The 23,789-nt window shown below is 40.3% G+C and overlaps 1 protein-coding gene across 1 annotated transcript in view; it reads left to right on the top strand.

Annotated features, from left to right (window-relative positions):
• Nucleotides 1-23,789, top strand: part of SHOC1 (shortage in chiasmata 1) — a 73,801-nt gene that overhangs the window by 5,517 nt on the left and 44,495 nt on the right. The window contains exons 2-6 of the mRNA XM_075727114.1: nt 13,892-14,053; nt 15,138-15,803; nt 17,626-17,703; nt 21,523-21,652; nt 22,252-22,333. Coding sequence (XP_075583229.1) covers nt 13,892-14,053; nt 15,138-15,803; nt 17,626-17,703; nt 21,523-21,652; nt 22,252-22,333 — 1,118 coding nt within the window. The remainder of the gene's footprint in view (nt 1-13,891; nt 14,054-15,137; nt 15,804-17,625; nt 17,704-21,522; nt 21,653-22,251; nt 22,334-23,789) is intronic.

Genomic DNA, 23,789 nt, shown 5'->3' with positions numbered 1-23,789 from the left:
TATTGTTTCCCAGCAATGGTCCAGATGCAGAGATGGTTTGTGTTATTAAGCACTGAGGGCAGGTAGTCTAATTACCAGGACTGAGAGCTGCACCATTTAATGGAGCACAGTGTTTCAGCTTCATGTCTTTGTGTGACCTCTTGCCTAAGAGATCCTGGCAAAAGTTTCAGAGGCTGCTTTGAAGACAGAGCAGACAGAGATGGCAGCATGACAACAGCAATGCAACACAACCAGGTAGACATGGATGTTGAACTGATGCTGTTTTCTAATGGCAGATGCTCGCTGCAGAATGGCATTTCTAGGCCAGAAACCCAGAACTGCTGGGAATAATCTGTCTAGCTTTGCACATGCCTGAGTTAGGAGATAGGTTTGATAGCTAAGGGGAAGCTAATACCCATCCCCCAGCCTAAGCAATGAAATATACTGAGAACTCTCCAGAGCACTGAAATATAGAGTACTTCTGGTCCTTGCCTATACAGGGAGTCTGACTCTAAATACCTGGAATTAAACGATGTATGTGCCTCCCTTGTGATTAAAAACACATGATGACCACTGGAAGGTCCAGAATTTGGTAACCTTTCTACCTGTGCAGCACAGAAGGGGCTTGTCATTGCTCTTCTGCTACTTTGTCTTCAGATTTAGACTCACATCACCAGAATTAAGTGTCCCTGTCATTGTTTGATTCATCAAATATTGCTGCAGTTGTTCCAGACAAGCAAATGAAAAGGTATCCTGGGTTTCTTCCTTTTTCTTCTTGATCTGTACAGCTATGACAGAAAAATTACTTCTTTTCCCCTCAGAAGAATGCTAGTCTCTTGTTCTTAGTCACCACAGTCCTGCCTAAAGTGAATAAAATATCTTATCAAATAATATACACTGAAATAAGCAGTCAGTAGAAAGCATAGCCACAATGACTACCCTGCGTCTTTTTTTAGCCACTGAAAACATACAAGGTGTTGATATGCTTCAGACACTAAAATGAAAGGTATCATAGTTAAGACTATCCCTTACCATGCTAGAAATCTCTGTGTGACAAAGAAACAAAGAAATGTGAATGGAAAGAATTGCCATTGTAACTGCTCTCTTAGCAATTAATACTTCAGCCTGGCTAGGATTCTGACTGACTGAAAGCTTATTTTCTATCAGACCTCCAAACTGGACAGAAGGGGAAGATCAGCAAAAAGGTCTGCTGGATTAGTCACAGCACATCCTAACACACAAGCAGTTTGGGATGGTAGCAAGCCCTTCTAAGCAAAGTTTTATGGCAACTGATATTTTGGCTGGGATGTGGCTGCAAGACTTTCAGATTTTAAAATCAAGTTTGCGCACTTAAAAAGAAGATAGTATTGTATCGACTCCTTGCAAACTGCTGGTTTGAATTTTTTCTCCCTCTATTGTCCATAGTTTTGAACAGGATGATTAGGAGTGCTATGGTGAAAATCCTCTCTCAAACATGAAAGTGAAGAGCCCACCCAAAATTTATAACAACAAGCAATACTCATATTACCTGCCTAGAAAAGCTGAGGCTTCTGTAGCATCTCCAGTGTAGGAATGCTCCTGTTTTGGGTGCCTGTGGAGTCCCAAGAGAGAACAATCCTGTAAATTAAGTCTAAGCTCTTTTCTAAGACTATATGCATCCTACCACTCAATGCCTTCCTTTTCTAAGGTTTATAGTATACTTGCAAGCTGTCACATAAAGAACTGTACCTGTGCCAGCCCCATAGATCTGAAGAGAAACCAGTGGCCCATGAGCCATCATGAGGAAACTACAAAACAGCCACAATTTTCACACCAATGTCTTTATGGTAACAACATAAACTTCAGAATTGCCCTTCAGTTCTAAGATTAAAATTGATAATATGCTGAGTAAGTACTATATGTATATGGCAGGAGAATGAAATTAAACTTGGATGGAAACAAGAGCAGTGAAGGCAGAGCATAAAAACATGTATCACAGGTAACACACCTCAAAAGACAAGGGATGCATTAAAAGCCTATGAAATAGATATTAGTCTCAGGGAGAGAGAATGTCAGTTTATAAGGTCATCTTTGAACCTTGGGAGAGGCATCACTGAAGCTGTTGATGATGCCTTGTTTAGTGTTTCATTAGTTAGACTAGTCAACAAACTGAAACATTTCATCAATAACCATCCTTATCTGCAATTTTTAAAAAGTTTAATCTGTCCCTCCTGTATGATTTCACTGAGAAACACTGAAACAAATCCATCTGTTTTGCCTTGTGGTTTTCACTGAAACTATGCTTAAAGACTAAGTCTCAGCCACAATTTAAACATTCTCTGAGGCAGTGCTTTATGCTTTCACCAAGTTTCTACAGCTAGCATACCTGAGGCATGCTATAATATTTCATTATCATACCACAGAATGTCTTAGTCCAATTTGTAAAATGAACGATAATAAAACTCCAATCTTAAAGAAATCAATGGAATAAAACCTCTATTCTCATCTTGCTAAAGATTTTATGTGTCTCCAGGGATGTCTGGGGCTAGCACATGTTCAGTAGGGTCACTTTTAAATGGGTCGCCTCCACCATGCAAACAGCCCAGGACTAGAGTCATCTTCTGCTGTCACTTTGATGCCTGCTTTGTTCAGTGTAAGATGAGGTTTGCAAATGTACTTCAAAAAGCATTCTTAGTATTAGAATGGTACTACTCAATTATTTGAACTTCTTTCAGGGCTTAGTTGAGACATGTGTGACAGAAGTATTTTTCATACCAAAATCAGAACTATGTAAAAATATTACATAATACTTCCTCCTCTACAAACAGAGTGTGCAAAACCAGTGCAAAAATCTTTAGTGTTATATGTTAACAATCACATACCCTACATCCATGGTTTGATGATATGATAATTTGCAGTATTCAGGAACTGTTAAACAAAAATGTTTAAGTTCACAATGTTTCAGTGGCAGTATAATAATTCAGTTGTCACTAACTTCCACTTCTTTTTCCTTTGGAAGGAAGTAAATCAAACAGCAAAGAAAATACATCAAAATTCTATGAAAGCATTGCACTTTTATTTCAGTGGCTATCACTGAAGACAATTCCCCTTTTGAGCTTCCTCTGTTCTGACAGAGGAGCTGCTTCTTTAGGCCAACAGGAAGATCCCTTGCTTGGGAGGTACCTGGGGAGCTGAAGCCCTTCTCTTTCAGTCCCTGTGGGATTTCTCTGTCTATGCTTCGCTCTTGCAAGTGGAAGCTGTTTACCCAGATGTGTGACAATGACAGCCCCTAGTGGAGCTCAATTATATCCACAGCAGCCTTTCACAAAACCTCTTACGCAAGCACTGCAGGATTTGCTTTACTTGGATGTGTATTTTTCTACAAATGTTGGTGATGAATGAACATGACCACAAGTTTCTTCATTTTTCATGCACTTTAACTAGATACTAGCTAAGTGCCCTGGTTCATCAAGTTGTTTTATTTTCCTCCCTTTATAATTTCTAGACTTACCAATTATATTTTCCAGTTACTTTTTTTCTGAAATGAAAGTGAATATAAAGTTTTATTGCTTTTCTTATTACTCTGATTCACAAGTAAAAAATAATATTAGGCATTTGTTCTCACTTGAGGTGGCACAGCCTTGCTTACTACCAGATATCTTTAATATCTTTGCTTTTCTCTGCAGTCTTCAGCTGTCTTGTTTGAAAGTGGAATTTCTGTCTTTCCCTCCTTCATGAAGTTGTTTGCCAATGTCATGTGACTTCCTGCCAATAAGGACGAATTTGACCTTAATGTAAAAGTTATTATCATCACTGTTATGATGAAATTTGGCAATTCTGGTTGAGATGTTCTGACAAAAGGCAGTCTCTTAGTGATCAAAATGATGTAACGTGATAAGATCAACCCTGATATTATCCGATTCAAAGTACCTATTAAAAAGTAAACACTGAAATATTACTGTAGGTGTGAGCAGTGTTGCAAAACAAAGGCCAATGTATAACCATAACAAATTATAGAATAGACAATATGATTGTTTGTGGAATAAACATAATCTCATCAACCCATCTATCTTCATACTGAGGCATCAATTTTGGAGTTGCATTACATAGCTGATGTAACTAGAGCAGCTGAGACTATAAAAACCCAAATATTCCACAGTTCTAGTTTACCAGTTAAACTCTTCCAATTTCCTCAGTGAAGTGTAATTCTACAATAATGTCTCTCTAGGAATGTGATTTGATTCTACAAATCACTGTTCCTTTTGTTTGGACAGTAAGTTACAAAGGTGGTTTTCCAGAGCCAAACACTTTTTCATAAGGGAAATGAGACTCTTGCCTTGTACAAACCAGACCAGCAACTTCAATGGGTTCTCCAGTCACGATGGATCATTCTTCAAGCCTTTACATCAAATGGCATGAGACTCGCTAACTCTAAAGTACAAATAACCCAGTACTTACTTAGTAAGATCAACCCTCTTCATACCCTTCCTCCCTATTCTTGAAAGGAGAATACCATAAACATGCAAGCTAATGTGTAGACATGTAACAATAGATCTTAGAATAAGAGAGTACAACCTGGTTCACATGGATTGCGCAGTATGCATTCTGTGAAGAAGGACAGATCATTCCTTGATTCATCTTCTTCTTTTAACTTAATTGCAAATAAACCTCAAGTAAAAAAGAAAAGCGAAGCATCTATTTGAAATGTGGCTACCACAGCATGATGTGTCCTCTACCATTATTAAGCATCTGTACTTCTGTAAATCAGAAGGCAAGCCATGGAAACGAACAAAGTACAATCAGGAGGAAAGGACTGTCAGCCAAATAACAAGTTATTGAAAGACAGCGTGCCTATGAAATTACATGTCCAGGAAGTGCATTAGTCAATCTTCAGAGCTGCTGAAGGCTCTTGAAAAGTCATTCCTGATTGACCTCCAAAGGGTGCAGGTATCAAGAGATTGCATTGTTCTGGATAGACAGAGATTTTTTTGTGCTGCAATGACTGCATCAGTTGATTTAATCTGAATCCTAGCACTTTTAACCTAAGATGTTTGGATAACAACATCTAGATTCATTGATCACCTGGTGCTTACAGATGTATTCCAAACTTCTAGTGCATCTGTAACATATGTCATGGATAATTTTTTTTTTTTTCATTTTTTGTTAGATATATCAACCACAAACCTCCCTCAGAATCATGCATTAAATGGCAGGACCACTGTGACTGAAACTTCTAAAGCTCAATATTGCAAAAATAAGTCACTGTCACATGAAAGATATCAGCTTTATTTGATCCTGCCCTTATCTCTGACTGCCAGTTGACTCCAAAGCTGATGTCTTAAATAGGCATTTTAGCATAATCTTTTGACTGTCAGAACTTAGCATATGTGGCAGCACTGAAATAGGCCTACCAGCAGTGGATACTGTCCAGGCAACTGCTGAAATAAGTGCAAAAAAAAGCAAAAATGGCAGGAGATTTCAGAATACCAAAGCACTATTCTTCTAAGATAAATATTTTGCTGTAGAGGCAGAAATATAGATTTAATAAATTATAGAGAAGAAGCCAAAACCCCTTCCATTTGGATTGTTAAGAAAAATCCCATTGGCTTCAAGAATGTCCCTTCGGCATGTACATTGATAGGCTTTTGCTTGTAGTTGGGAAAAACTTTAAAAAAAAAAAAAAAATTGAAAAATCAATCAAGGTAGTCTTGCTGACATCAGGACTTCAGGGTTAGCTGCTGTTGCCAATATCTTCTTACTGAGAGGCCAAAAGATTTGTTATGGTTTTCCATGTAACCAAAAATACCAGGACTGAGATGTCTTTCCAGAGAAGTCAATTACAAAAGCAGATCACCAAGAAGTCTTCAGACACTCAGCTGGGTACATGCTTCATACCAGTAACAGATGATTTCTGCTACAGGATTAAGGAAGACAATGTGCCTTTGTTTCTTCTAAAAATCTTAATCAAAGGTCAGTCAGACAAGTGCTTTAAGAGTCATATTTATCCTCTGGACAGCTTTTTTCACACAGTTACCTTTAACTCCAGCTGGTTAGATGTAAATCAAAGACTGTAAAAGGTATTCAAAGAAATGGTATTCACAAATCACGGTGATGCAGTGAAAGGATCTTAACTTTTATTTTCCTGTATTATTCCCCCATATCCTCTATCTGTAGGCTTGGTTTGTAAAGAATTTAAATTTGAAAGAAATCATTCAGATTTTTAATTAACAGTTGGGGTATATGCTAGACATCAGTAAAAAGTCCCCTTTTTATTATAAAAATGACGGCCAATTAAATAATGTGGTGCAATGTAAAGCACATTGCAACTTTAGTTGAATAATAAATGCACACAATTAGATTCTCATTTGTGAAAGAAAGACTAGTAAGCTAGTATGGCCCTACCAGTTTGACCACTTAAGTGGCTAACAACATAGGCAGAATCAATTTGCTTTTTTTAATGATTTTATTTAATGCATTTGCTTTCCAAAAAATTAAGATGTAATGTGTCATGATGTCAACCTACAAAAAGATACAGATTTAATATTAATATAGTTTAATTCAAATAAAATTAGGCGCAGGCCAAATGAGTCTAAGTTACTCAGTAAACACTTGCAATGAAATGCAGTGAAATGCAAAGGCTGCTCTTGCCATCAGGAGCCTGTGCGCTAGATACTGTAAGTTTTCTTCTTCCCATTTTTTTCAGATACCACACAGCCGTGAGCAATTCCTACAAAATTAAGGAGTTCAAAGAGCAGGAATTCCTTTCCCCTGTTGCAAGTTATGATTAGAAATTAGATATGAATATTACTAGTTCGGGTATGTTGAAGGAATTAGTAACTAGAAACAATCACTTCAATTCACAAATAACTCCTTTATTTTAACAAGTTAACTTCAAATGGCAAATATAGTTTTGCATAAGACAAAAGACAAAAAAGGGTTTTTACAACTTATTGACTTTCACTTTCTACACAAACAGATCCTGAGACTAGAAAAATTGGAGTCACATATTTTAAAAAGCATCACCTACCATTTGAAAACAAAATAAAACAGATTAAAATGAAGAATCCATACAAGACCATTTGAAGGTATTTACTTTAATAAATATCCCTATACATGTTTTTCACTGGAAAAAAATACCAACCCTCATGTACTGACTGCATTTAGTTGAAAATAAACTGCAAAAAATATGGGCTAATAAAAATCAGCCTTTCTTTAAAAAAATCTTAAGTAAAATTTGAAAAAAATTATGAAATTGTTAGGAGAGAGGAAGAGATGAAGTGACAGTACTACCATCTGTCCTTATCAGTGTTTGAAAGAGAGCTCCAAATATTCCCTCATTTAATGCTTTGCGTTTACCACCCTTCCCCTGTTAGTCTTGCCCCACTGGACTCCATTTTTTGTTTTGGTTTGGTTTGGTTTTTAAGTACAGTGTTTCTCATTTCTGTCATTTATTATGTTGACATCTTGTTGCTGTATCCACTGGTGAAGGCTGGCCAGCTATGTATATATTATTCACCTTTTCCTATCTGTAAAGATCTGTAATTTCTCATGTTCTTGGTTTGTTCATACACCACAGGTCAGGGCTTGCCACTTGCATAACTCAACATGATTTAGTTTATTTAAAATATGTTTACCTGATAGCTGATTTAACTCATGATGAAAACAGATTAGATCAATCACTTTACTCTACCCTGCATGTCTACATTGCAATTAGTAACTTGCACTGTTTTATTCAATTTTTCATAGAATCAACCCAAAAGATCTATAAATATCTTGTTTTCTGATGCAGATTCACAACAGTATTTGAAAAAAGAGGGTATCACAGGTTGCCATTAACATATCTGCTCTAAGTTGTTTCTGTTAATTTAGTGAAATTGTGAAGCATCAAAAGGCTTTCCACCCCTCTGCATTTAAAATACAGTAGAAGCATTTATTTCATTGAAGTCATTGAAAGTAAAGCTGCAAAAGCAATTTTAATACCATATTCATATATTAAAACTGTCAATGACTTTGCATTAAGACTCTCACCTGTGATGAACTCAGGTTTCTTTAACTGCAACTGAGTACTCATGAGCAGCATTTTCTCTCTTAATAGTCCAGTAATGGAGTCACACCCAGATTAAGTGTATTTATCACAGAAAGCAAGCCTTACTCACACAAAGTTTTGTACAGTCAGAAGGTAGCAAGACTATGCACAGGGTCTGCTCACGCAATCAGAGGTCAGATGGTGCAACCCTCTTATTCACCCTACTGATAAGAAAGAATTCTTTCCACTGAATTCAACGAGGTTTGCAACATAAGTAAGAGAGAACCAACAGGACATAAAGGATTAGCCTCGAAGAGTAGTTTTCATTCCGAAATACATGCTTACCTGTGATTCTCACCACTTTTAAGATACTGTGACACAGACCACTTTGTAATGACTGTAAGATGGATTCTCCTTGCTCTGTTTCCCTTCTTCACTCCTCCTCCTGCACAGAACAGTATTTTACCTTGCAATTAATTTAATTACTTCATTCACAAGGAAATGAATGGACAGCTCATTAAGCAAGACTCATTGCATACTTTACAGAGACAGTCCTAAGCAGGATATAAGAGGCAATTAGACCACCACAGAGATATTTTAAAAGTTGTGTGTGTTCCTTCATATTAGTGACTTTTCTGCATATTTTTTCTTCTGCTAGATGAGCGTGTATATGTAAGCAAGATTTTTCTTAGCTCCTGTTCAACCTCTAAAACTTGCACAACTGATTGTATTTATACAACCATATTTACAAAAGATATAACAGTTCTACCAACAAGACCCACGCTACCCAATTCACAGAGAATGAAGTACTGCCCACCATAGGAGAGGATCAGGTTCGAGACCATCTAAGGAACCTGAATGTGCACAAGTCCACGGGACCTCATGAGATGCATCCACGGGTCCTGAGGGAACTGGTGGATGAAGTTGCTAAGCCACTATCCATCATATCTGAAAAGTCATGGGAGACTGGTGAAGTTCCCGCTGACTGGAAAAGGGGAAACATGATGCCCATTTTTAAAAAGGGAAAAGGGGAAGACCTGGGGAACTACAGACCAGTCAGTCTCACCTCTGTGCCTGGCAAGATCATTGAGTGGATCCCACTGGAAACTATGCTAAGGCATGTGGAAAACAGAGAGGTGATTGGTGGCAGCCAAAATGGCTTCACGAAGGGCAAATCATGCCTGACAAATTTGGTGGCCTTCTATGATAGGGTTACAATGTTGGCAGATAAGGGAAGAACAACTGACGTCACCTACCTGGACTTGTGCAACGCATTTGATACTGTCCCACACAACATCCTTGCCTCTAAAATGGAGAGACATGGATTTGATGAGTGGACTACTTGGTGGACAAGGAATTGGCTGGATGGTTGCACTCAAAGAGTTGCGGTCAACAGCTCGATATCCAAGTGGAGACCAGTGATGAGCGGCATTCCTCAAGGATCCCTACTGGGAACAGTATTACTTAACATCTTTGTTGGAGACATGGACAGTGGGATTGAGTGAACCCTCAGCAAGTTTGTGGATGACACCAAGCTGAGTGGTGTGATTGATACTTTAGCAGGAAGGGATGCCATCCAGAGGGACATTGACAGGCTAGAGAGGTGGGTCCATGCAAACCTCATGAAGTTCAACAAGGCCAAGTGTAAGGTCCTGCACCTGCATCAGGGCAATGCCAAACATGGATACAGGCTGGGCAATGAGTGCATTGAGAGCAGCCCTGCAGAGAAGGACTTGGGCGTGTTGGTGGATGAAAAACTGAATAGGAGCCGGCAATGTGCACTCACAGCCCAGAAAGCCAATTGTATCCTGGGCTGCATCAAAAGAAGTGTGGCCAGCAGGCTGAGGGAGGTGGTTCTGCCCCTCTATTCCACTCATGAGACCCCACCTGGAGTACTGTGTTCAGCTCTGGGGCCCCCAGCATAAGAAAGACATGGACCTGCTTGAGTGGCTTCAGAGGAAGGCCACGAAGATGACCAGGGGGCTGGAGCACCTCTCCTATGAAGACAGGCTGAGAGAGTTGGGGTTGTTCAGCCTGCAGAAGAGAACGCTCCAGGGAGACCTTACTGCAGCCTTCCAGTACCTGGAGGGGGCCTACAGGAAAGATGGGGAGGGACTCTTGATCAGGGAGTGCAGTGATAGGATGATGGGTAACAGTTTTAAACTGAAAGAGGGTAGATTTAGATCAGATATTAAGAAGAAATTCTTTACTACGAGGGTGGTGAGGCACTGGAACGGATTGCCCAGAGAAGTTGTGTATGCCCCATCCCTGGGAGTGTTCAAGGCCAGGTTGGATGGAGCTTTGAGCAACCTGGTGTAGTGGAAAGTGTCCCTGCCCATGGCAGGGGGGTTGGAACTAGATGATCTCTGAGGTCCCTTCCAACTCAAACTGTTCTATGATTCTATGATGATTGTATTATCTTGCAGTGGATATCCCAGGAATAGAGCCAATGATGGTTAGGAACAAGTTGTTTTAAAAGTTTCCTTGGTCAAGGGGAAATGTTGGTCAACTATTAAGCTTCACAACTCCACACACTTATTTGATAGCCCTTTTTAGCTTTTGGTGAAAAAAACTGATGATTTTGCTTGCCCCATTCTTCTTACGCAACACCAAAAAGAATTTGGCATAAATAGCTGCTGAAGCTTCCCTCTTGCAAAAAGAAAGGAAGCAAAAAAAAAAAAAAAAAAAACCCCAAAGGTCTGGATTTGGAGTTTGAAAAGGAAAGCTGTGGTTTGAATGCATGAAAAAATAAGTATGTAGAAATTGGTTGGATGATCAGGCTCAGAGAGTGCTGGCTAATGGGTCGTACTCAACTTGAAGGCAGGTAAAAGTCGGGTACCCCAAGGATCTATCCTGGGACCTGTCCTGTTTAAGCTCTCTATCGGTGACCTAGACAAGGCAAGGGGGTGCAACTTCACCAAGTACACAGATGACACCAAGTTATGGGGACCAGTGAATACACACAAAGGCTGGGCTGCCATCCAGAGGGGCCTGGACAGGCAGGAAGAAGGAGCTAACATCAACCACATGAAACCCAGCCAGGACAAATGCACAGCCCTGGAAAGGCAGAAGCCCAGCTGTGATCCCAGCCAGGGCCAGCGGGACCAAGGAGCATGTCTAAGGGGAAGGCCCTGGGCCCTGGGCCCTGGCAGGCAGCAAGCTGAACTGGTAGCTGGTAGCAACAACAGTCATAGGCACAAAGAGGAGAGATTCAGAATGGAGCTAAGGAAAAGATTTTCCCTCACAAAGACAGCCACACAATGGAGCTGGGACACAGAGAGGTTAGGCCACCTCCACCTTGGAGATTTCCGAAACCTAACTGGACAAAGCCCTGAGCAATCTCATCTCATCTGATGTCTGACCCTGCTTTGAGGAGGAGATTGATCTAGAGACCTCCTGAGGTCCCTTCCAACTTGAATTAGCCTATGATCCTCTATCACTTTCCTCATCATTAACAAACTCTGTATTAAATAATTATAAATCAAAGCTGCCATTTCCACCTAACAGAGCTGAGGCATCTTATTCTAGCCCCTAAGCAGCTGCCTGGAAGGCTAAGAAGGCTACTTCACCAATAGCCTCTACAGCCAACCAAATTTATATAAAATACAAAGCAAATAAAAGAGCAGCGTATTGTGTTCAGGTTCTTACAACTCTTCTAATTTCAGTATCTGAGCATCACAGCTCAAGTACAAACACATGACCCAAGGACACACTTTGTAGGTGTGTTCCAGTTCCCTCTACTCTTCTCTCAGCAGCTACTGCATCTTCCACAGAATTTGCCAGCTTTCCACCAATGGCTGGGGCAGAAAAGTATGTCTCTTTCAACATTCATTTCCCATATAAATATAATTGCATGTCACAATGCAGTAGTGACATGAAGTAGCAACTTGATTAAAAGACATCATAGGAAGGTATATTTCTGAATGAACGACTGTGATACATTTAGGTGTTTATATCATGCAGCTAACCTTTCTCTCTGTGTCTTGTTTTTCTGGATGCCCCAGTTCACTGTGCTGTCTTCAAATTCTACTCTTGTAGAATGAACACTTGTTTGTTCATTCAAAATTCTTGATGAGTAACACAGAAAATATTTATACCATTTACCTTTCTGTGGAGGTTTTGAATAACTTGCACTCGAGGAATACACATATTGAGAGAACAAATCAGGCATAACTCCATTATGCGTTATCCAAGGAGATAAATCCTCTGAAAGAAAATAAATTGATTCCTCTAGCAAAAAAAACCCCCACAACTTCATATATTTTCAATCTCTTCTGATCTCAAAGCAATATGAAGCAAAATACTTCTGTTCTCCAAATAACAAATATTTCTTTACATCTTTATTGCCTTCTTGCCTTAATGGTATTTTACATTCAGGTCTGATTTCTATGACTAACACAAAATGAAATGAGGAAAAAAAAAAAAAGAGATGTAAAAAAGACACAGGACCAAATTGTCAGTTAACATGAGTTGGTGCCATTTATACACAGTTGGATTGGACCATCTGTGATCCAGCTCACAATAGACTATTTTCTAGAGAACAATGAGATATAGTCAAGATTATAACTGTATTCATAATATTCTTGCACTCAACCCTCCAATATATTCTCAAAAAAGTCCTCCTGGAGTTCAAAAGTTGACGAAAGAGCACAGCAGCAGATTCCACAGGGCTGGTCAGGGCTAAAAACAAATATTTCATCATTTCTGGTAATTCTAAAGAGCAGCCCCACTGTAAAAGATGCGGATGAGAAACACATGCAGCTGCCAAATTTCATCTTGTGTCTCCACACATTCCTTACCCTGATAGACAGTGCTAATTGGCATTCATGTTATTTTCATCCATAACATCCTCAGCTTCACTCACAAGAAATGCAACTAAGATGCAGCGTGTAGTCTTATAAGGAAAGTATGTGTGCCCAGTGAGTACCAAAGCTACCACTTCAATTTCACATAGCCCCCACTGGCATCCTGCATGGAGGAAGGCTTTGCCTGGGTTCAGGTAGTGAGCTGGAAAGGTTTCTTCCATTCATGATCTTAATCATAACAGCATATATACCTAGTATGTACCATTGACTGCTTTTTATCAGCCATACAGACAATCCCCATGCATCTGTTTAAAAGTTGTATGCACAGACATCTAGATCTACAGGTATATCTGAGGAAAAGAGTCATGGAGGTAACTATGAATTGCTGCCAATTTTCTCCTGCAGGTTGTGTAACCTATTAACTCTTCAGTCTGATGAAGACAAACTGGAGACATCATAATTTGCATAGAGTCTTTCTATCCTCTTAACCACAGTATGTGTTGCCGCATTGTTACGTGGAGTAGCTACGTAAGGTACTTGATCTGCTCTGCTCTGATCTGCTGTTGTCATTACTTTTACCTTTTCCAGGTACTTCAAAGGCTTTGCTATTGGGGGGCATTTCTCCGCTGTAACATCCTGTTCAATTACCCATAATACACTGTTATTTTGTTTCCTGGTTTGGGGTAAAAGCATGCATTTCTCTATATTCCAACTGGGATAGGAGTGCTTCCGACATACTTTAATTGGAAGTTCCTGTGTTTTGTGTATTATGCCTACTTGTCTCAACAATTTGTCTTCTACTTCTCAGAGAGCAGAACAGAAATACATTTTAAAAATATAAATATTAATACAACAATAAAGTGTTGGCATTTGCGCTTTTCATAGGGAAACATTTGCAATATACCTGTACTTGGTGAAACTATGCTAATGCTGGGCTAAACCCATCCTCTCAGTTAAAAAAAAAAAAAAAAGTACCTCATAGCAGTAAAGACAGCATCTGTCTACATGCTTTTTACTTAACTTCTTCACTCACTGTGATGTACAAAACCTAATGGAGCTCTTAAAACCAGAGTGAAAAGTGTAAATTTTGCTTTCTCCATAGAAATCTATCCTCATCTGGGACTCAACCTGCAAGGAGTTCTTGGAGGAGCCACATTTTCCAGACTCCCCAAACTATCGTAGCAACAGGCTGAATGCACCTGCTGCACCATTACCAAAGATTTCTGCACTTCTGATGCACCCTCTGTGGGTATCCGCTTCTAAGGTAAAAGGAGGAGGTTAAGGACATGCAATATAACGGCTTTGTGGTGCCAGCCACAGTAAGAAGGTGCCATTCCAGCAAGCAGAACTGCATCTGGAGCCCAGCTGCAGCTAGGATGTGTGTAAAGTCGGGGCGGGGCGAGAGGGAGCATTCTCACAACTAGTCTTGAAATTTCTGTCAGTCCAGGGATTAGTTGGAGCCTGGACCACAGCAGAAATCTGATGCTACACTGCCTGCTGAGACACACAACAGTTTGTTAGACAGCAGCCAGAGGGCTGTGAGAGCAATTTAGGCAGCCAATTAAAAAAAAAAAAGGGGGGGGAAAAAAAAAAAAAGGTCTTTTCCCCAAAGTTAACAGCTACTTGTAGAAGCTGACATCTCATAGGCTTGCTGAGCATGTGAAGTGGAAGCATTTCTGGATATTAAACCCTGGCACCATTCTATTTCTGTTCCCAAGGTAACAGACAGCAGGTTAGCAAGAGTTTTACAAACTAACCTCTCTTTCTTTAGCTCGTTCTCCCCTACAAGCTGCTACCGGTGGACAGAAGATGAAATTTACTTAACTGCATTTACTGCTTTAAAAATATTTTCAGCTCTGCTTAGAAGATCAAGTAAGTTTTCCTATCTGCTCCTCCTGAGAACTTTTCTTTTATATAGAGCAGGGGCTACCTGAGGGGCTGTCTGCTTCTGACTCCTTGGGGTGCTGCCTGTAAAGGAAAGTCTGCAGTATTTAACAACGCAACACCCCCGGACAGTTTCAAGGGACTGCCGGCGGACTGTCCTGCAGCAGCTCCGAGTGACGAGGCCTTTCCCTGAGGTAAAACGGCCGCGCCGGGCCCGCCAGAGCCCAGGGCCGGGGCTCACAGCGAGGACGGAGGCCGCGGCCCCCCCGCAGCGCCGCGGCGGGGTTGAGGCGGGGAGCGGGCGGTGCCGGGGGCGGAAGGGGCGGGCAGGAGCGGGCGGGAGCCAATCAGAGGCGCGAGGTGCCCTTCCCGCGCGAGCGGGGGGCGGGGCCGGGCCGGGCCGGCGTCGCCCTGAGGTGAAGGCGGTGGTAAGGCGGGAGGGAGAGAGCTGCCCCGTGGGAAAGGCGGCGGTGAGGCGGGAGGCGGAGAGCTGCCCCGAGGGCAAGGCGGCGGTGAGGCGGGAGGGAGGGAGCTGCCCCGAGGTAAAGGCGGCGGTGAGGCGGGAGGGAGAGAGCTGCCCCGTGGGAAAGGCGGCGGTGAGGCGGGAGGGAGGGAGCTGCCCCGAGGGCAAGGCGGCGGTGAGGCGGGAGGGAGGGAGCTGCCCCGAGGTAAAGGCGGCGGTGAGGCGGGAGGGAGAGAGCTGCCCCGAGGTAAAGGCGGCGGTGAGGCGGGACGGGGAGAGCTGCCCCGAGGTAAAGGCGGCGGTGAGGCGGGAGGGAGAGAGCTGCCCCGAGGTAAAGGCGGCGGTGAGGCGGGACGGGGAGAGCTGCCCCGAGGGCAAGGCGGTGGTGAGGCGGCAGGGAGAGAGCTGCCCTGAGCACAAGGCGGCGGTGAGGCGGGACGGGGAGAGCTGCCCCGAGGGCAAGGTGGCGGTGAGGCGGGAGGGAGAGAGTTGCCCCGAGGTAAAAGCGGTGGTGAGGCGGGACGGGGAGAGCTGCCCCGAGGGCAAGGCGGTGGTGAGGCGGGAGGGAGAGAGGTGCCCTGTGGGAAAGGCGGCGGTGAGGCGGGAGGGAGGGAGCTGCCCCGAGGTAAAGGCGGCGGTGAGGCGGGAGGGAGAGAGCTGCCCCAAGGTAAAGGCGGCGGTGAGGCGGGAGGGAGAGAGCTGCTGAGCGCAGGGCTGGCCTTTGGTTCCGCTGGTCTCCGCTTCCCTCATACATTGCCGCTTAGCCTCTGGCGGTTCTGCACCGATTTTGAAAACGGCAGGTTTAAAAACTTCAGGTGCTGGCAGAAACACCGGATACTGCGTATTTCGCTTACTTAAAGTGGTGTTCCCTAGTGTTCTTGGAGAATGAAACAGGATCATGCTCTTCTTTGTTTTTTACGGTTTCTCCTTAAAAGCTTAACAGATGGTAAGTATGCTTGGATTTCCTTGTATCCTGGCAGACTAGTGTTTCTAAGTCCCACTCTTCCCATTTTAAATTGGAAACTTGAAACATACCTGATACGGTTTTGATGTTTACTGGTTAAGGGACACACCCTTAAGAAACTAATAGTAATGGTTGCAATTCTGTTGCTTAGTATTTGTATGGTTGCATGGTTATATTACTATAAAGAAATCTTAATAAGCAATAACACATCAATCCCATTCAGCTGCAGTTCTATTCCCTGTCCTCCTGCACTTAGTAGTAAGGTACAAATCTATCCCTTCTTACAAACTGATCCCTTCTTGCTCCACCCTCACACACCAAGTCTGTTGGATGTAGACCTGATGGTGGGCCCAGCAGGTTGTACAAAGGGTTTTCCTTAGCATCCCCAGTGTTTGTGCTCCACTGGCTGGGTTCACCAGTCTTTCCAACCACCCACACTCCTTCCATCAGAAGGTTCCCCTCTGCTTTGTTTTCCATCTGATTTTATACCTTATTCCCTGTTTCTTTTCTTTCCCTGAACCCACCTTTTTACCTCCCCTGCACTTCCTTTTCTCCACCCAGAGTCCTCTCAAGTAAGCAACCAGCCCCTAGGTTTTTTTTTCCTCATTGGTCCCAGTTCTGTTACATCCATACCCAAATTTGGTATTCCAATGCTGTTACCTAGGCAATTTTAGCCTAATATGTAACTGATATCTACTGGTATGTATATGAAGACAGCCTTGTGTCACAAATCTCCCTTATGGCCCTACAATTCACGCTGGTTGCATTTCATTTACATTGCACATATTTTGGATAGAATTATCTTACTTTAGCCTTGACTCTCCTGCCTAATTTTAATTAAGAACAAGTATTCTCTTACCTTATGCATACCTAAGCAACAGTATATCCTGGTTTGCACTCACACCTTATCTCTGTCCTTGTAGAGTTTTCATCTCTCTCCTGGTTCCCATTAGAAGCATCAACTAATTTAGAGACCTGGTATTTCAGCAGGACCTCTTGCTCTCAACTAGCTTGTACAATCACCTTTTCCCTTGTAAAAGTGCAGGAGAGGAAAAAAAGTCCCCTCATAAATACATGAGGCATTGACAACTTAATAGTTTAGATAGTTGAACTATTGTCTTTAAAAGCTAATTTAGAATCCATAAAAATTAATTGAATCAGCTCAATTCTCAAAATTGCTGCTTAGGGGAGGTAATTTGTATTGCTTACATTCACTTAATGGTTTGAAAGGTTTTCTGGGAAAGAAACAGCAAGAGACATAGCTAAAAAAAAAAAACCTAAAAGCCCAGTTCCTTTGGATAAAACTTAATTATCCGTGGTCTGTGGTTATTCTGTTACATCCTTCCAAAGGAATAACACTGAATGCTTTGGGTAGCTGCCTTCTATAGGAAATTCAGTCCAACGGGTGTGTGCTAGCAGAAGTTAGGAAGTTATTCTTGTTGAACCTTAATTTCAACCTTCTCCTTCAACTTTTTTGCATGATGTAGGAAGCTTTTAACTAATCCATATTCTGTATATCTCCTAGACAAATGAAGTGTTGAAAACATCACAAAACAAGATGTTTGCAGCTTTGAAGTATCACTCAACAGACTACTTATATGAGGTATAGTTTTATTATTTCTCTTAATATTCTGAAAGAAATATGGCAGTAACTGAAAAAAAGATTGAGTGCACATTAAAAAAAGATGCAGAGAACTACTTTCTTAGAAATTCTGTTTCGGTCAGGCTGTTGTACTGCACTTGCTAGGATAACATAGTGGAGTGATATAATAAAAATTTTAATAAAAAATTACCATTTTGCCAAAACCAAAGAGAATAATTTTTTTTTTAGTGTCTGTTGCACTTACAGTTGTGTTTTATAGCCAGTTCCCTGCTTAGAGCTTTCTCTGGAGAGTGCACTGTGCCTTCTAATGCATAAAATTCAACTAATTACCCTTTTGGAGAAGGAATCCAATTTTCTAGCTCCTGTAATGTGTATTAGGATAGTGATACACAACACTGTATTCCCTACTGATGATAGGGAAGAGTTTATATAATGTTTTAGATGAAATTCATGGAAAGCAGATGTTTTCTGTCACCTACAATTAATATTTTGGCTTTATAGATCTTGGTCAGTTAAGACATAGAAACCTTAGGAAGTCTTGTTTTTCTTCCTGTCTACATCTGTGTGATGTTGCCAACTGTTTATCACTGAAGCACACTGTCTTACTTAATTGAGTTTTTACTTACTTACATTTTCAAAGAAAGCCTATGAACCAAATAAAAAACTTCGCCAGCACAGTGGTGCTTTGCCAAGAGGGGACATTTCTAACATGTAAGCAGGAGAATGAGGTAGTGAGACATGATTCGTTCAAGAGTTCAGGGAGAGTGCAAGTACATAACATAAGCGCTCCGGGCACATAGCTGGAGAAATACAGCCTGGGAAGTGGTCCAGCAATAGCACTTGCGGGTAAACTGAGATCCACATTATGAAACACATTGCCCCCATCCCTTTCCTTACAGTGTAGGAATTGTTCCATGTAGTACCTGCATATGTGCCCAGTGTTCTCTTAGATTGTAGCAACCAAAACTTCTTTTTCTGTTAAGTCCAGCAGTATGCAATCTGTCATTCAATATTTGCGTGCAAACCTTCTCTCAGTAATTCCATTCAGTTTGATCTTTAGATGTTTCTGTATTATCTGTGAATAAAAAATAGGTGTGTTAGCAAAACATGTTGTGGGCTGTCGTGCAAAAGAGAAGAATTACAATTCATGGCTTTTCTTGCCTGAATTTTGAGGAGTACGGTGGTGTTGACAGCAGGACAAATGAAAAGTGGTAGAAGAGAAACATTTAGCAACTTGCTGAAATGGCTGCTCTGGAACAGTGTGAGTGTTGCTCTGTAATACTGCCAGAAGGGGTTAGTGGGTGTGATCACACATTTAAAGGTATTACAGACCTGACTGTCCAAGGGATATGCTGTGCTAAAACAAGTTTCTTGTTCCGCTCTTGTGCCTAACTTGTACCCTCCTGCTAGAAAGTACATGGTAAGTTAAACTGACTTTTCAGGCATCTGATATATCAAGTGCACTTGCCTAATGCTTCCAGTTCTTAGGAAATGCTGGAATTGGATGAGCGTATCAGACTCTGATTCGTGCACACATGTGGCTCAACTGGATGTGGAATGCTGCTCTTAATGTACTTGTTACGCATTTTTATCAATTCCAGATATCGTTTTTCCAGCTGCCTAGTATAAAGGTATCTTCGAAGAAAGGAGCCTTTTCAGTCATTAGAGACATAAGAGTTAGGTTCCTCATGCTACTGAGTGTTACAGGTGTGATTACAAAGTCATCTTAGAAGTTCAATATTCTCTTATGTTATAAACTGACAATATATGCAAGCTGTGTGGAACTATAAAAAGGCACATAACATCTTTCAGTTAGAAGAGAAATTTGCAGAGACTTTTTCATTTCCTTGAGAAGCAGGGACATTGATTAAATGCCATAGCCATTAATAATGGCCTTGAAAAACACTTGTATATATTTGAGAAAGGCAAGAGAGGCTATGTATTAGCAGACTTTGTAAAGTGAACTAATTCAGCTTAACCTGTACACTTAGAACACATTAATTTAAAATGTTCTGTAAAATGCACAATTTTCCTATTTTAAGGCCATTATCTGTGACTATAGCCCTAGGATGTCTTTGTTCCACTTCACAAACATCAGTGATTGAAAACAATTTTAGCTATTAAGCTGAAGTTAGCCTCATTAAAACTACATACTGGTGTTCAAAATTTCTGTCTGATCTCTGTTATTGCTTGTATTTACTTGTTCAGTAGTTTCTAAACTGCAGATGGTCATTCTTCTGTAACCTAAGAGAACTTTGAGAGCTGTTATGTCACAATCCTTACAGCTTGTTTTAATGAAGAGAAAGGTTACCATCAGCTCTTTTGCTCCTGTGGTCTCTACCAGGAACTTCACTAGCTCTACTTTATGATGAATGCAGTTGTTTAGCAGTTGTTTTAGCAGTAACTTCAATACAGATTCCTTAAAGTGATGTATGGCAAGTAACACTTAGAAGACCTAGGTCCAGTTGCCTGTAGTTGTCTGTTTCTGCCTTCTTTGTTCAGAATTCGTAAAGGAGGAGATCACTGCGGGAACATCATGCTTTGACTTAGGCAAGAGGGAATGCATTGGATCATTATGGTGTTTATCAATTTTTTATAAGAGCCTTTTAAAGAAAAGATGCTATGATGGCAGTAGTTTTTGCCTTTTTTTGTTAAAATTAACTGGCATTTACAGAATTGTAACAATCACACAAAGGATTAAACTGAAATGGAAGAAGGATCTGTAATAGTGACCATTCATAGAAGTGACAGTGTTTGTTCACATTGCTTCCCATGTAGTCTTTTTTTTTTTTTCCCCATTTTCTCTTTGCCTATACAGGAAGGTTTGACAAGTGCACCAACAGCACTGTTGTTCTGGTAGCAATCCAAGTCAGTGAACTATTTCTAGTTTGTCACCTGAGATCTCTAAGAGCACAGGCTATAACTGGCTTGACAGCATATGCTGAAATGGTGGACATTTCTAGGACCTGAAGCAACAGAGCTGAAATCAGGTGATGGACTTAGAACTAGAGAGAAGTTTCTGGTGTCACTCATGATGTTCTCCCACATTTCTATAGCTAGTTGCCTTTTCCAATATGCCTTTTACACCCCAGAATTTTTAGAGACAACTGCTTCCTAAGCTATAAACTTGTTAAATCCAAACCCCTGTGTAAGAATCATTTTTCTCTGCTTCCTAAGCTCACTGTTTATTCTGTGGTTCTGTGCTATTTATATACGGCACTGCATAGGGGCTTTTGTGACAAAAGAACTGCTACACAGTTTACTGAAGGTGGTCTTCAGTGAGGAGTTACTGAAGTTGCCACATTGACTATTTAATTCTAGAATTCAGTTGATTACTACCATGCTCCCCTGTTGTTTTTATTGATGATAAAAGGATTTATAAAGGGCTTTTGTAAGTTCATACTGGCATGTGAAGGCAGAGAGGCTTTAGAATATTATGAGCACTTAAGGCAGCAATAGTAGGAATGATTTTAAATTGTTTCTCGTCAGCTTATACACGTGTCAGTTCAGGAGACCAATGCAAGTGTTAAGCACTTGTAATTGCACAGACAAAGTTTAGGTAAGCGTAGCTAAGCATCTGTGTAGTTTTGCGTATGCAGAAGTATAGATTAAAAGTTAAATATCAAGTCTGGTGGATGTTAATATGTTCTCTTAGTTTGGACTGTGTCAGTTTTACAAAAAATAAAGTTTAAATATAAACAATCATGTTCTAGTAGAAAACACTTGGAAACAGTGGGACTGTTTGAAGAGATAATGCACAAAAAGGAAAAGAATAGAACTGTCTCTCTCGTCATGTTATCACATGCCTTTTTTGTGCAGAGCATGGCAAGGCAGAAGTTTTCTGTCTGGAGATTATCACTTTGCTTTCCTCCCTGTTTACATCAAGATGAAAAGTATCATCTCACTGGACTCTTTGCTGATGAGAAGTATAGGAAACCATGGACTAGAAGTAGGTTGTATAGTCCGTAAGTTTTAGTTTAGATTTACTGTGGATTAAAGGAAAAGTTTGTGTTTGTGCATACCGTGATGTCTGGCAAAAAAAAAAAAAGAATCATTTCCAGAAGTAGCAGTATGTCAGTTTGTATAGCCCTTGAAGATAGAACATGTTCACTGCCTAAGTAGAAGCAAATGGGTAATGGATATTTATTTGTGTATAGCACCATAAATGGGGGTGATATTTGATTAGTTTGTAGAGATCTCTGGAAAACTTTCTATCTGGACATGTGGTTATGGAAGAAAAGCAATGATCAGAGATAAGTAAAATAACAAATCTGATTAGCTGGGAGAGGACTGAAAGATGATACTGAAGTTTTGATATGCAGAAAAAACTGGGGATTTCCAAACATAGAGGTAAACATATATGTAAAAGTATTTGCATCTTTCCAGTGTATTTGCATTTACTTTTGCTAATGGAAACTAAAAGCATTGTTTCTTCTGTACATTCTATATAAAGTTTGGTTAGCTTTTGCAATGGTTTGATCAATACGTAAAAATAAAAATTAATTTTAATATTTTCTGTGTGATTCTTTTTCTCTCTTTTTGTCTCAGTTACTTCAACACAGAACACAATCACTATTTCGGTATTGCATCAATGGAAGGAAAGTTTATCTGTGGAGGATTTCCTGGAAAAGTCAGTAACCTTAAGTTAAAAACATATATGATCCCTTTGATATCATTCAGGTACTTTGTGAATCATAAGCTAATGATGACAACAGAATATGGAAATGTTTTCTGACAGTATCAACTGTACGGTGCGCCCACTGTAGCAGATAGCTTAAAGATGGCTTTTTCACTAAAAGTAGTATTGTGTTTTTATGGAGTTCTCTGCTTCTTTTTCTCATTTTTGTAATGGTTGTGTAATCTATTTATGACGTTGGAGAAAGTCTCTGAAATCTGTGCATGAACATGAAAATAAACCATGAGGACATTTCCCCCACCCCCTCCTCTAAGACAGTTATCTCTCATAACTGTAGATGAAGCTATTTGAAGAAAGGTATTTATAAATCTTTGAAAAGGTGTAAAAGGCAGCTCTAAAAAGTCAAACTTGCATTATAGCAATAACTCTGCCTTATAATGAGCTTGAACTATAGGTTTAGATTAATGCTGAAAGCTGCACTGAAGAACAATTGAAACTATATTTTGCATCTTCAGAAAAAAATAAGACTATAGTGTGTAATATAATAATCTTTGCACCTTCAGAGGGTCATAAATCTTATGAGGATGCTGCAAAACCCATGCAAAGATACCACCCAAGACATAGTCTAGACTAATAACAGTAACAAAAAAAAAATTCCCAAAGAAGTTGTTATAATGACACAGTGTGGTTTAGATATCAACAGTGAGCAATTCAGGAGTCAGTTAGATGCCATCTCAAGGAATATTAAATGCCAAGAATGAAGAAATTTATTAGACCAAACAGCACTTACTTTCTCACCTGTTGTTTTAGCACTTAAGTTAGTCATAACATATAGATAAATCTGAGGAAATCGGTGCATGCATTAGGCTCCAGTTACAGAAAATGTGAGGCTATTTTACTTACTGCATTTTAAAATTAAGTGGGCTTAGTCTGTGTACCAGTGAAAAATTAATTGGAGTGAGACTAGGGAATAAGGAGCAAGGAGTTAAACTTCGGAGGAAAGGATGTCTTTGTGCTTCAGGTTCTTCAAGTGCTTTGCATTTTGTTTAAGGTAAGTAAAGAGAATCTAAGTAACTTAGATATTTTAGGATAGTAGTTTCCCTGTGAGTAGGACTAAGCAGTATTAATACACATAATTCATCACAAGTCATTGTAAGTATTTTGGTGAGGAACGTAATATACTGCCATGTATTTGCAAACCAAGACACACCCAAAAAAGAGATATGAACAGACAATAAATATGGTAGGTCGTTTATTTTGAATATTTAAAACTTGACCTACAGCAAATGTTTTTCAGTAGACTGTGTTGTTAAGGAACAGGGAGTGAATAGCGTGACAAGTAAATTTATAGATAACACTGATTTCTTTCTAATAGTCAAAATGACAGATGACAGGAAATAAGCAAGATGTTATAATCTTTTCAAAACTGGTTAGAAACAAGCACTAAAAT

The sequence above is a fragment of the Pelecanus crispus genome, chromosome Z (assembly GCF_030463565.1).
Source record: "Pelecanus crispus isolate bPelCri1 chromosome Z, bPelCri1.pri, whole genome shotgun sequence".
NCBI lineage: Eukaryota > Metazoa > Chordata > Aves > Pelecaniformes > Pelecanidae > Pelecanus > Pelecanus crispus.
The sequence above is the reverse complement of the archived record's forward strand: the minus strand, read 5'-3'. Positions and strand labels throughout refer to the sequence as shown.